At 35.4% G+C, this 12,691-nt stretch overlaps 1 protein-coding gene across 2 annotated transcripts in view; it reads right to left on the bottom strand.

Moving 5' to 3' along the window:
* The window catches only part of LOC150081499 (heterogeneous nuclear ribonucleoprotein F-like), a 210,699-nt gene that overhangs the window by 181,184 nt on the left and 16,824 nt on the right, over positions 1–12,691 (bottom strand). For both annotated transcript variants that reach the window (XM_090379334.1, XM_090379335.1), the window contains exons 2-3: positions 9,516–9,648; positions 8,164–8,319 (exon numbers count right to left, since the gene is read on the bottom strand). In XM_090379334.1, the coding sequence (XP_090235460.1) occupies positions 8,164–8,319; positions 9,516–9,633 (274 nt within the window). In that variant the 5' untranslated portion in view covers positions 9,634–9,648. The remainder of the gene's footprint in view (positions 1–8,163; positions 8,320–9,515; positions 9,649–12,691) is intronic.

Here is a 12,691-nt window from a genome sequence, read left to right as displayed (position 1 = left end):
TCAATTCCAACCTTACTATTTCAAAGTTAGATCGTTAAGTCACTGTAACGTTTTTTGAAATGAAAGTAGAAATCGAGGTATTTATGGAAGTGAAAAATAAATCTGAATTAAACTGAATTTAAAGATAAAAAATGGATACAAGATCTTGCATTTTTGATGGATATTGTTGAATATCTTAATATTTTAAATACAAAAATGCAAGGCTGTAACCAAATAGCAACCAATTTTTATGATGTTTGTGCTTTTCAAATGAAGTTAAATCTTTGAGAAAAACAAATTTCACATGGTAATCTATTCAACTTCCCCACATTGAATTCAATAACAAAGAACACTAACTTATCTGAATATAATTTTGATAAATATGTCAAAAAATTACTGCTGTAAAAGAGGAGTTTCTTACATTTTCATTTCAGAAGATATGAGAAACAATAAAATTATTCAGCATTCCATTTGCTTTCAATAAATTTCAATATTGAAAAGTCACCAGGAGAGCTGCAATTGAACTTATTGATTTTCAGTATAAAATGGCATTAAAAGGAGAAATTTAAATCAGCTACTGTACAGGAATTTTATAAATATTTAAGTGATAATTACATACAAATGAAGTGTTTGGGTTTACTTATGTATGTGAACAACTATTCTCTATGATAAATGAAAACTATATTCAAGACAAGCGGAAAATAATTGGAATTCTATTCTGAGAATAGCAACTAAGAAATCATTGGAACCAAATACTGATAGATTGTTTACAGAAAAATGAAAAATTTAGCAAATGTCAGATCTATAATATGTTTTATATTTGTATTTGGTTATTTTTCCATCATGCTTTTTTTTTGGTTTAGTAGTTGTTGGCGCATTAGCTTCTGTGGCCATAATGCACCTCCCAAGGTTTTTGCAGTACTCTGATCCAAGCGCGAGGTGGGATTCGAACCAGCGACCTTTAGGTTGCTAGGCAGGCACTTTAACTAATCGACTAGCCCGGTCGGCTTTCCATCATGTAATGTTATATAAATATAATACATTAGAGAAAACTGTATTCAGCTGTTTGTTTGTTATTTGGTTTTTAGGAGCATTAGCAACTAAGGCCATATTGCTCCGACTGTATTCAGCAATCGTTGATATAAAACAATATAATATAGTTGCTCCCATACAGTATAAGAAAATTATATTGTATGGGAGCAACTATATTATATATTTTCTACAAGATATAAAATAATAAAGAATAATTACATAAAGATTAAAAGAAAAAAAAAAAAAAAAAAAAATATATATATATATATATATATATATATATATATATTTTTTTTTTTTTTTCCCTCAATCTTTATGTTGTCCAGCCTGCTGAAACAAGTTTGACACCCATAGTTTAGAACAATTAAGAATGTATAATTTAAAAAAAAATTATGTAAATGCTTGAATTTGAAGTGTATTCTACAAATGCATTAAAAGAAAAGCCTACAATTCTAAACAGAAAGTTCAAAGTAAATTCATCATCATGAACTTGGTCCGGCTTGGTCTTTTAAGACGTATTCCATTGTAGCTCTTGATCTCGCCATTGTTGTCTTGGTTGACCAACATCTCTCTTGCCTGTAGGTTTGTAGTTAAATGCTAATTTTGGGATCCGGTCTGGGTTCATTCTTTCTATGTGGCTGATCCATTTTTTCCTGATACCGCTTTATGTCATTTACTAGGTTATCTACTTTTAATTTCTCGCGGATAGTACTAGGTGGTAGATGACTCTCATCAGCCGGTGCAATACCACCACTTTGCTTATTGCAGGCTTGAAGTGGTGGAACCCATGTTTAGTCTCTAGAGCTAAGTTCCAGTCAACCCTTCCTATCTCTTCCATCATGCAGTATGACATGATTTTTGAGGTTATTATGAACATCGTGGCGAGATCCAGTATTCCTTACATTTCGAGGGTAGAGCTCTAAACCGGTGTTCGCAGGCCGGCCGCTAATTAGTACACCGGACCGAACCTATTGGTAACTCTCTAGGAAGCTTCCGATCAGCTAGAGTATAATCTTGCTACCTCTACTCTGCCAGATGGTGACTGGAGGGGAGTCCGAGTAGTGTGGAGGCGGGGAGCATTGTCGAGTCCACTTTATGTCAAGGATCTGGGTACATTCTTACTGTGTGTATGCCATATCCAAAAATTTCATTACTTCATACAGCATGTCCCACCCACTTTTTCTTACTATTGAATACACCATGAATTGTCAAATTAATAGAGCAAGCTTATCTGCGAAAAGATCTAAACCTCCCAAGCACTTCCTAATTCATTTCACAAATATACGTGGTCTCAATTCTAATCTTAACGATGTCCATTTCCACATTTCCAGTCTGCCAAACCCCACGTACTTTTTCTGACAGAATCTCAGTTATCGGTTGATTCAACAACTGCTCATCTCAGATGCCCAAATTATTCGCTGTTTGATTCCTTTCGCCTCAAAGGTGGTACTTGTGCATATGTCCGTTCTGATATTCCCTGTCAGAGATTTGGCAATTTGGAATCTCCTCTCTTTGATCTTCTCTGGCTTAAAATCTCACTACCTCATTGGGTCAAATTCATGTTGGCTCTACCATTCTCCCAACTCCACTAATCACTTGGAGCTCTTTGACTTCCTCACTTTGCAACTTGACTTTCTCCAGTCCGACTTTCCTAACAGTGAAGTAATTTTCCTTGGTGATTTTAATGTTCACAACTCCAGATGGCTTCCGTTTTCTAGTCACACCGACCCAGCTGGTCGAGATGTCGAGGCTTTTCCAATTGCTAATGACCTTGCACAGATTGTTCATTTACCTACAAGAATACCGGACAATCCTAATCATACAGCCAATATGCTTGATCTTTTTCTCACAAACAACTCTTCTAAGTACACGGTCGATGTGAGAGGTCCTTTAGGCACTTCAGTTCACAACTTGGTGATTGTCTCTTCTCCAGTGGAGCCTTTATCTCACGGCTATTCTAAACCTTGTGTTGTTTGGCATTACAAGAATGCAAAATGGGATGACCTGCGAGATTTCTTTTCTTTGGTCGGATTACTGTTTCAAAAGTTCTGATGTCAACATTTGCTCAGATCATGTCAGTGAAATTATTCTTGCAGGAATGGAATCCTTTGTCCCACACTCCACTTTAAAATCTTGTCCTTTATCTAAACCTTGGTTTTCCAATAAATGTGCTAAGACTGTTCAAGAGAAGAACATTGCATATTGTAATTGGCTTGTTTCTAATTCTTCAGTTTCATTTTCTGCCTACTCCAAAGTTGCAACAATTGTAAAGCAGTTATTAATCAGTCCAAACTAGAGTTTGAACAGGCTAAGAGTAGAAAACTTGCTTCTTGCCCTAATGGTAGCCAAGCATTCTGGTCTCTTGCCAAAGCCACTGGCTGCAACTTTTGCCCATCTCTGCTTCCACCTCTGTCTAAACCAGATGGTTCTGTTGTCACTTCAGCCAAGGATAAAGCTGACCTGCTATCATCCCATTTTTCTTCCAACTCATGTATTAATGATCTTGAAACATCTCCCACCATTCCCAACACACTCCATTCAATGCCTCCTGTGGTCTTCCGTCAAAAGGATGCCAGAAGGATTTTGACGAATCTTGATGCTAAGAAAGCGTTAGTTCCCGATGGTATTTCTCCACTTGTTCTCAAAACCTGTGCTCCTGAACTTACTCCTATTCTTTGCCGCCTTTTTTCACTTTCTTATTTCAAAGGTGTTTTTCCTTCTGCTTGGAAATTTGCTCATATCCAGCCGGTTCCTAAAAAGGGTGACAAATCTCTTCCGTCCAATTATCGTCCCATTGCAATTACTTCTACTCTTTCTAAAGTAATGGAGAAATCAATTAAATGTCAACTCTTAAACTACCTAGAAACCATCTGGCTGATCAACGATCGCCAATATGGATTCCGTCAGTGTCGATCCACTGATATTCTGGCTTATGTTACCCATTTATGGACTAATTCAATGGAAAGGTTTGGTGAAACACAAGTAGTTGATCTTGATATCTCAAAGGCTTCCGATCGTGTCTGGCATAAAGGTCTTCTAAACAAGCTTCCATCTTATGGTTTGCCAACTGTTTTTAGTAATCGGTTATCCAGTTTTCTCTCTGATTGCTCACTGAAGGTGATGGCAGATGGCTCTCTGTCTTCTAACTTCTCCACTAATGCCGGCGTCCCCACAAGGTTCAGTTCTTTCTTCCACTCTTTTCCTCTTGTATATTAATGACCTTCTTTCATTGACAGGAAATCCTATCCATAGTTTTGCTGATGATAGCATATTCCATTCCACTTTCCATTTTGAGAAACCTTGTCTTGCTCAATCAGCTTAAACTTCTCGAAAATCTGTTACCAATTCCTTAAATGCCGATCTTCGGGTAATTCTCCAGTGGGGCAAAGACGACTTAGTTGATTTCAATCCTTCTAAAACTCAGTCTTCTCTTATATCTCGCAAAAAGGATTCTTCTGCTCCTATCTTTAGTGACACTCCAATTTCTAGGTAAAATTATATATCTCTTTTGGGGATTACCCTGACTTCTAAACTCTCTTGGTACAAGCATATTACAAATATTGCTTCCTCTGCATCTAAAAAACTTGGATTTCTCTTTCGCTCTCGCCGTTACTTTTCTTCCAAACAGCTGCTCAGTCTGTATAAATCACAAATCTGCCCAGCCATGGAATATTGTTCCCACATCTGGGGTGGTGCCCCCAAAACCTCTCTCAGGCTTCTGGATTCCATTCAGAAAATGGCAGTTAGGTTAATTAATGATTCATCTCTAACAGAGTCTCTCCACTCACTGTCTCATAGACGTACTGTAGAAGAGGCATGCAGCTATAATTCCCGCTCTCTCTTTCAAAACAGTCCGAACACGTGCCGCCACCAGCCAACATCCATTTACTGTCCACCTTCAAACTCACAGAACCAACTTTTCATCTTCCTCGTTTATTCATTCAACTGCCGTTTTCTGGAACAACCTTCCTTCATACATATTTCCTGAAAATTACAGCCTACAGAAGTTCAAGTCCAATGTCAACAAATATCTTCTTTCATCTTCTCAATCTCCAACCCAAGCATGGTACTAAGTACTATAGGTTCTAATACCTCTCGTGTTTGGGGTTTACATAATAATAATAATAAAAAAAAAAAAGTCTGAACCTGGGACAAAATTACAGAGAAGAACATGAAAGATGTTTGGAATAAACTCTGTCATCAGTTTAATGAAAATTTTGAAGTATTTCAAGAACCAGCAGAGATTGTACAAAATGAAACAGAAGTTGTCGTTAATATTGCTAAACAATGCAACTTGAGGTTTCTACAACTGATGTCACTGATCAAATACACAACAGAGAGCTCACAAATGAAGACTTTGAAATGGCAAAATGTGAAGAAGGTGAGGAAGAAGATTTAACAGCTGAAACTTCTGTTCGTTCCTTCACTCTCAAGGGGCTTGACGAAGCTTTTCAACACAGAAAGAGCAGTTGAGATTTGAGTCGCAAGATTCAAATTTCGAGCACACTAGAAAAGTTGCTACAGATTTAAAAAATGCTTATGCATGCTATCATGAAATTTATAAAGAAAAGAGAAGACTGTCTTGAAAACAAATGACTCTTGAAGCATTTCCGAAGACGAAGACTCCTTTTGCTTCCAACAAACCAACAAGTGCCGAGCCAAAAATGAGCGAAGAACCATCAACATGTGCATTCAGTCGATGATGATGAAGAATAAACATTCTTTAATATTTGTATTACATAAATAATTTATTTATTATAATTTGCTTGATTTTAAAGGCTATGGTTTAATTTCCTTGGATAAATAAATCATTGTTTATGCATAAACTATTGTTTTGTTGACCTTCATTTAACATTACTATGGTCAAATTTCACTGTTGAGAGCATAATCTGTTTTTAACATGTCTATGGGAAATAAATTCCTGCTTTACGAGCATGCGTTAGGAACGAATTAACTTGTAAAGTCAGGAACTACCTGTATATCATCCCATTACTCTCTGCTATTTGGAGGCTTCACTGTAATAACTCTGCCATTTCATACAAACAAACTTCAGTGTGAAATGAACGGCAAAAGAGCCTTACATATCAGAATTAGGTACTAATACCATAAAAAAACAAATATATCTAATTTTATGACATGAAGTTTCCATTATATCAGTGTATTAGGTGGAGGTGCTGAACTGTCAGGTTTAATTACCATGGAAAAATTGAGAACCGTGCTTCGTAAAAAACAGAATACCTGAAATAAAATAAAATTAAATTAAAGTTTAATATGAAAATAAACGACAGTACCTAAAACCATGGGTCCTAGGACTTTAACTACTTTGTCAAGGGGGTATGCAGCGAAAATCGTAGGAGCCACTGTAATAAGCTGGGTCTCTGTTTCTGTTATGATGTATATGTTGAAAAAAATGTGTACATATACAATGTAGCCGACCCGACAGAGACCAAAAGGAAAGCTTAAAATTAAAGAATATATAAAATAATAAAAATAAATAAAGTAAAGCTAAAATTTAGCTTTCTTCTTTGGTCTCCGGTGGCACTCAGAGACCAAAGAAGAAAACAGAAAGTTCACTGTATGGTGTATTTATGTCAGTTGAAGTAACTCCAAGTGGGGGGGAGAGTGTTTTTTTTTTTTTTTTTTGGTAGTTGTTGCCGCATAGGCTTCTGTGGCCATAATGCACTTCCCAAGGTTTTTGCAGTACTTTGATCCAAGCCCGAGGCGGGAATCGAACCCACGACCTTTGGGTTGCTAGGCAGGCACTTTACCCACCCGGCTAGCCCGGTCGGCCAGAAAGAGTGTGAAGTCGTCGAAGTGAACCATACCCATGTGACAGGGAAGTAAGCTATTAAACAAATGAGGCGAAGTGCCAGCACAGGGAGAAACATATTCCATTGTGGTTGCCATTTTTTTTCTGCTATTATTAATAGTGTCCAGGATCCATAACCCAGTTTAATATTTTAATACCTTTTCCTGTTTGCTAACGCTTTCACAAATTTCATTACATCTTATTTATTTATATATATATATATGGATCTGATTTCCAAACTGTTTATTTGATGATGACATAACTATGTGGATGCCAAAAATATTCAACACTCCATTTTTGTTCTTTATCTTTTTTTGGTAGCAAATGTAATGTTAACAGCAAAAGATGTGTGGTACAAAAAAAAAAAAAAAACCTTAATTAAGGCAATCTGAAATTGATTACACCAGTTGTTAATTTTCAAAGAGAAGGAATGTGCCTCCAGATTTTACCATCTGCTGAGAATGAAGCATACAAAGAAATAACTGTCAATTTTTTTATGCATATTTCTCAATAATTATATTTTAATTACTCAATTACATCAGTGTATGCAATGAGAGGAAATGAGAATGAAAACAATATAACATGATGCCAAAATTTAGTTAACATCCACACTTTGGAAAATACTCAGTGATAATAGTATAGCCAAATTTTGTAAATTCTTCTTTTAGATTGTTAGAACAACTATTTGTAGCTGGTAAAATAGTTTGAAAGTTAGCTATTAAAATTTCTGAAACTTACTTGCAGTGTTATCTTGCTTAACAGCTTTTTTTTGGAACAATTCTGATCACCTCTCATATTTAATATAAGGACTACAGGGTCCAGTGTGCCTTGAAGTTAATTTAAATATAAGGAGGAATTTACCTTCATTCCCTTCCCCCAAAGTACTGCTTGTGGATAACATATATGATAAAATACACGCTAAGCTATTTTAATTATTTTAATAGCGACTTGTCTTTTGGCATCTCATTTGAAATTGGTGGTGGTGGTGGTTCCACATTCTCACATCTGCAATGGGCAGGTTCCCTTTCATTTTGTATGGGAGTGTGAGAAGAAACTTGTTTCTTCTCACACTCCCATACAAAATGAAAGGGAAGTGTGAGAGTTTAGTGTGAGAAGAAACTTGTTTCTTCTCACACTAAACTTCATGATTGTAAACAATTTTATTGTGTGTTGTCCAAAGGTGGTAAAGGCAAGTTCTTCTTATATTTAAATCTCCTCTTATTACAGATGCAAGATGAATAAGTGTGATTTATCTTGTTGTTAGAAGTTGGGCATCCTTGATATAAAGTAAAATATTCTTTTATTTTTTAAATATTTTCATTTAAGTTCAAGGAACCTATTACCTTCAATATAGCGATGTCCCATATGATCGTGGTTCTTTTCCAAGCCAGCTTCCATATCCTCATCTGATTCCATTTCTATATATGCTTCTCCACTTGGTCTACCTTCTCTGGATAAAGTCATATGAATTCCATCTATTCCACCTTTAATATTACAACCTGCAAATAGAATACTAACTAGTGAGTCTGCTAAAAATTTTTATTGTTGTACTGCTATTATATGACTCCCACAGAAAAATGAAATTATCACCAGGAAATAATAATAATAAAAAAAACTCATGATGGCCCCAGACAATAAATAAGTAGATTATATTGAATTATGGTATGCCATAAGGAATACAAGATTTTTATCAAGGCTAGCTGGATGGCTAATGTTCAGAAAATTGCAAAAAAAAAAAAAAAAAAAAACAATCGAAACACATCCCACAAAACATAGCTCAAAGCAACACAGTATTCCATTCCATATCAAAAGGCCATGGCTTTAAAACCTCTGCCCCTAAGGCCTTAAATGTCAGCTGCCAACAAAAAGAAAGATTTCCTTAAAGCTTTCCACATACAGGAAGATCAGAGAAAAACTATTAACATGGTACAGTGCGGTTAATATAGGTATAGTTACTATTCCCCAATTCTGGATAACTTTTCAATAGAGTGTAAACCACAACTAATAACAGACAACAAAATTAGATATTAGAATAACCTACAAAATACTTCCCCCCCACCCAACCTAGCCTTCAAATCTCCACACCTTAGTAGAAGCCAAGTTTACAGCCAGAGGCAACGACAACACATACAGCAGCAATTCATCACAACAGCAACTTCTCCATCCCCTATGGCTTAAGACAGCGAGCAGCAAAGAGAAGCCAGAAGTTCAATCAAGAAAGCAAAAACTAACCACTTGACAAGATTTCTTCTATGAACACTATTTCCTCAGCTTGACTGTGTCAGATATCGTAACAGGACTGTATGTAATATTTATTCTGGAATGTATTTTAGGATATTACTTTCAATTTCATATCTATTCCATTTGGGTTTCTTGTAATGTCCAGTTATTAATTAATTAAATTTCTAAATTATGTTAGTACAACATGGTACAGTTCATATTTTAATCTGATAAACAAGGTAAGTTTTTTTTTTTTTTTTTGTTTTTTTTTGGCTGGTACAGCAAATCTGTTTGCATCATGTTTGATACTACCAATTCCAAATACAGAAAAATACTGTAATACTACCAATCCTAATGCACAAAAATATCTACAAATTAAAGTTTTTTAAACAAAAAAAAAAAAAAAAAACATAAATTTGTAGGTAAATTTAAGTACCTAATTTCTGATCATGTGAGACTAATTGAGAATACTCACCTGTAAAGAATTTTTCTATGTCTTTCTTTGTTGCTGACCAGGGGAGTCCTCTGACACGAAGAACAAAGCCCTCATTTTCTCTAGATACTTTGCCAAATGTCTCTGCACTTCCAGCCATTTTATTTAAAATTGTCTATTAAATAAAACAGAATTTTACAATAAGTGAAAACTGCTCATAACCATTACTCTATTTGGAAAATTATACAGTAAATAAAGAACAATTTTATGATAATCTCTTTAACCTTTTCTAGAATGAGTTTCCTGAAAGAGTGTGGGCCCTGATTAATGAGTTTCCTGCCTGCAGCTGGCTTTGTAGAGCAAGTTTCCTCATTAAATTTTGAAAATTCATAAAAATGCAAACTTTGTAAAAGAATGCTTTTAAATATTAATTCATTGTTTTAAGAGTGAAATTACCATTGAAATAAAAATCAGTATTTCTTTAAAAACATATTACAAAAAAATATTCCTAAGAATCATAATAAAAAATAAAAATAAAAAATTCTTTGTAGCTTTTTTTTATGTAATTTTCTCCATTAACTTCTGGATCTGATTTCCACCTTTTGTAAGCAAAATCAAACAACAATAACTGACAGGCACAATCCTTCTGATTTTAAAAGCTAATTTTGTACTGCCATCTCTTATAAATTTATTTACGATTACTGGAAACAGAGATAGCATTTACTTGATTTTTAATCAAGCTTTAGCAAAGCACTTTTCAAGTATAGTGTCATAACTACATGTTGCATGGTACCCAGCATATTCCAATTCCCCCCAAAGAAATATGCAGTATAATCCAGAATTATTAGTTCCCACAATTCATTGAGGGAACTAATAATATCCAGGTCTAGAAATTGCAGATGGTTGCAGGCAAAAACAGAATGTAAACATTTCAAATTTATCTGATTGTGAGTGGCACACCAATTCACGAACAGAATTTTTCTGTTCTGGCTGACCATATGTACGAGCGTATGAGCCACTGTATAAACAGTTTACTCAGTCATACAAGAATCTCTGTTTACTCTAATCATAAGAGAGATTTATTACCCCACTGCAAGAGCAAATATTTTCACATTTTTCAGTGAAAAACACCTTAAATTTTCATTTCTGTCTATAATGCATGCCAATAACAAGGTCAGGTGCTCTTTCAATTTCTACTCCCTCGTGAAGTATTTCACCTTTAAAGGTAAGTATTCAATGAGTATTAATAAAAGAGGTCAGCTTTATCACTGTTTAAAATGTCCTTCTGTACAATTGGTTTCACACTTCCTTCCCAAATGTCTATTACTACAGTATCAACATATGACACATCAAACTATACTATGCTGTTCCTGGAAATGCTGTAGCCATTCATGAAAGCACTTTAAGTCAAGTCCCTGTCATGCATGCTACTTCAGCCTTTTCTTTCACTAATGCACCAAGAAATTGGCATGCAATTTGCCCTTTCTTCACAAAACCACCTGTAAATTTCTTCTTCAAAAATGGATATGACCCTCCTAAACAAAAATAAATGTGCTTGCATTATTTTTGTTCGGCAGGGTCATATTCATACATGCTGCAGATTCTATGGTTCTGTGATTCCTTCACTATTTCATTTTTGTTTTCTTATTCTCTCTACTGCATATAAATACTCCAGTCTTTTTGAGAGACAATTCATTGTTTTATTTTCATTGCCAGTAGTCACTCATTTCACTAACACAACAAAAAACCCTTGAATAAACACCTACTTAGTGTTTCTCAAACTTTTGATGCTGACACATTATGGATGTGTCAAAAATAATTCAAAACACCACTCTGAATTTCTCAATTATTTAGCACCCCCCCCCCCTTCTGTTCCTTATTTTTAAGTTCATGGCAAATACAATGCAGGCAACTTCCTTTGTTCTAGGTGTAAACAAGAATAAAGGGAAGGAAAAGAAAGATATGTGGTATTAAGCACAAGTTTAACCAAGGCAATCAGAAATTAACTTATCAGTTATTATTAGCCTCAAAGAAAAAATGTGTTGCCAGAGCTCACCAGAGTTGCCAAAGTATAAAATAAAAAAAATTCCTATTTATACTCAAGGAAATGGCCGCATGGGGTTAGAAGAGTTTACAAGAAAGAAAAATTATGAGAACAGCACTATATTTAGCATTCACATGAACTACTTGTACCCTCATGTTTGACACACAACTAGGAAGCAAACATTAAATGTCATAATTTTAGTGACATTAGTATTAGCAGAGGCATATGATGCAAGAAAGCAAGCTTATGCAGCATCAGTCATAAAAAAAAAAAAACAACTCCGCTCCAATTTCCACCCCTGCGTTCGTTCCAAATACCTGTCCAGCTCAGCCTTTTAAATTTATTTAGGCTATCAACTTTCACAACAAAAGATGGAAGTCAGTTCCACCAATCAACTATTTGCTGGCTAAAGGCAAACTTCAGCACATCTATCCTACAACTCTCTTTCCTCAATTTGAATTTATGCCCTCTCAGGTGATTATTCTGAGCAAGAGGAAGAATCCCATCAGCATTGAGCATGCTCAAACCATTCAACGCTTTATACACCTCAATCAGATCACTCACAGGTGTCTAGTCTCCAAACACTAATCTGCAAAACTTAAGCCTTTCTTCGTAAGAGCAACCTTTTGTTTCATTCACCAATCTTGCTGCCCTTCTCTATATTCGTTCCAACAGCTCTACATCCTTCTTAAAATAAGGCCTCCAGCCTGTATACAGTACAAGGTGTGGCCTGACCATAACCTCATACAAGGGGATAAGTACCTCCTTATCCCTACTAGAAAAATTCCTGTGTATCATTGACAACACACCATGAGCTACTCTTACAGACCATCTGCAGTGCTCAGAAAAGTTCATATCTGCCTGCACAATTACCTCCAGGTCCTTTTCGTTCTCTACCGCTGCCAGTGTAGTACCACAGAGTTGATACGTTACTCTGGGGTTACTGCTTCTCATATTTAATATTTACATTTGTCAATGTTAAACTTCACTTGCCACCTCTCAGCCCATCTGCTCAACTTTTCTAGATCCTGTCATTAACAACCCTGCCAACCTTCGTATTATCTGCAAACTTGGACATTAAGCCTGAAATACCATCATCAATATCATTTATAAATACAGAAAACAACAATGGACTCAATACCGAACCCTGAGGGACTTCACTAATAACATTAGT

The sequence above is a fragment of the Mastigoproctus giganteus genome, chromosome 8, assembly GCF_048544385.1.
Source record: "Mastigoproctus giganteus isolate SK-2022 chromosome 8, ASM4854438v1, whole genome shotgun sequence".
In the NCBI taxonomy this organism is placed as follows: domain Eukaryota; kingdom Metazoa; phylum Arthropoda; class Arachnida; order Uropygi; family Thelyphonidae; genus Mastigoproctus; species Mastigoproctus giganteus.
Note: the sequence above shows the minus strand (reverse complement) of the source record. Positions and strands in the feature narration are given on the sequence as shown.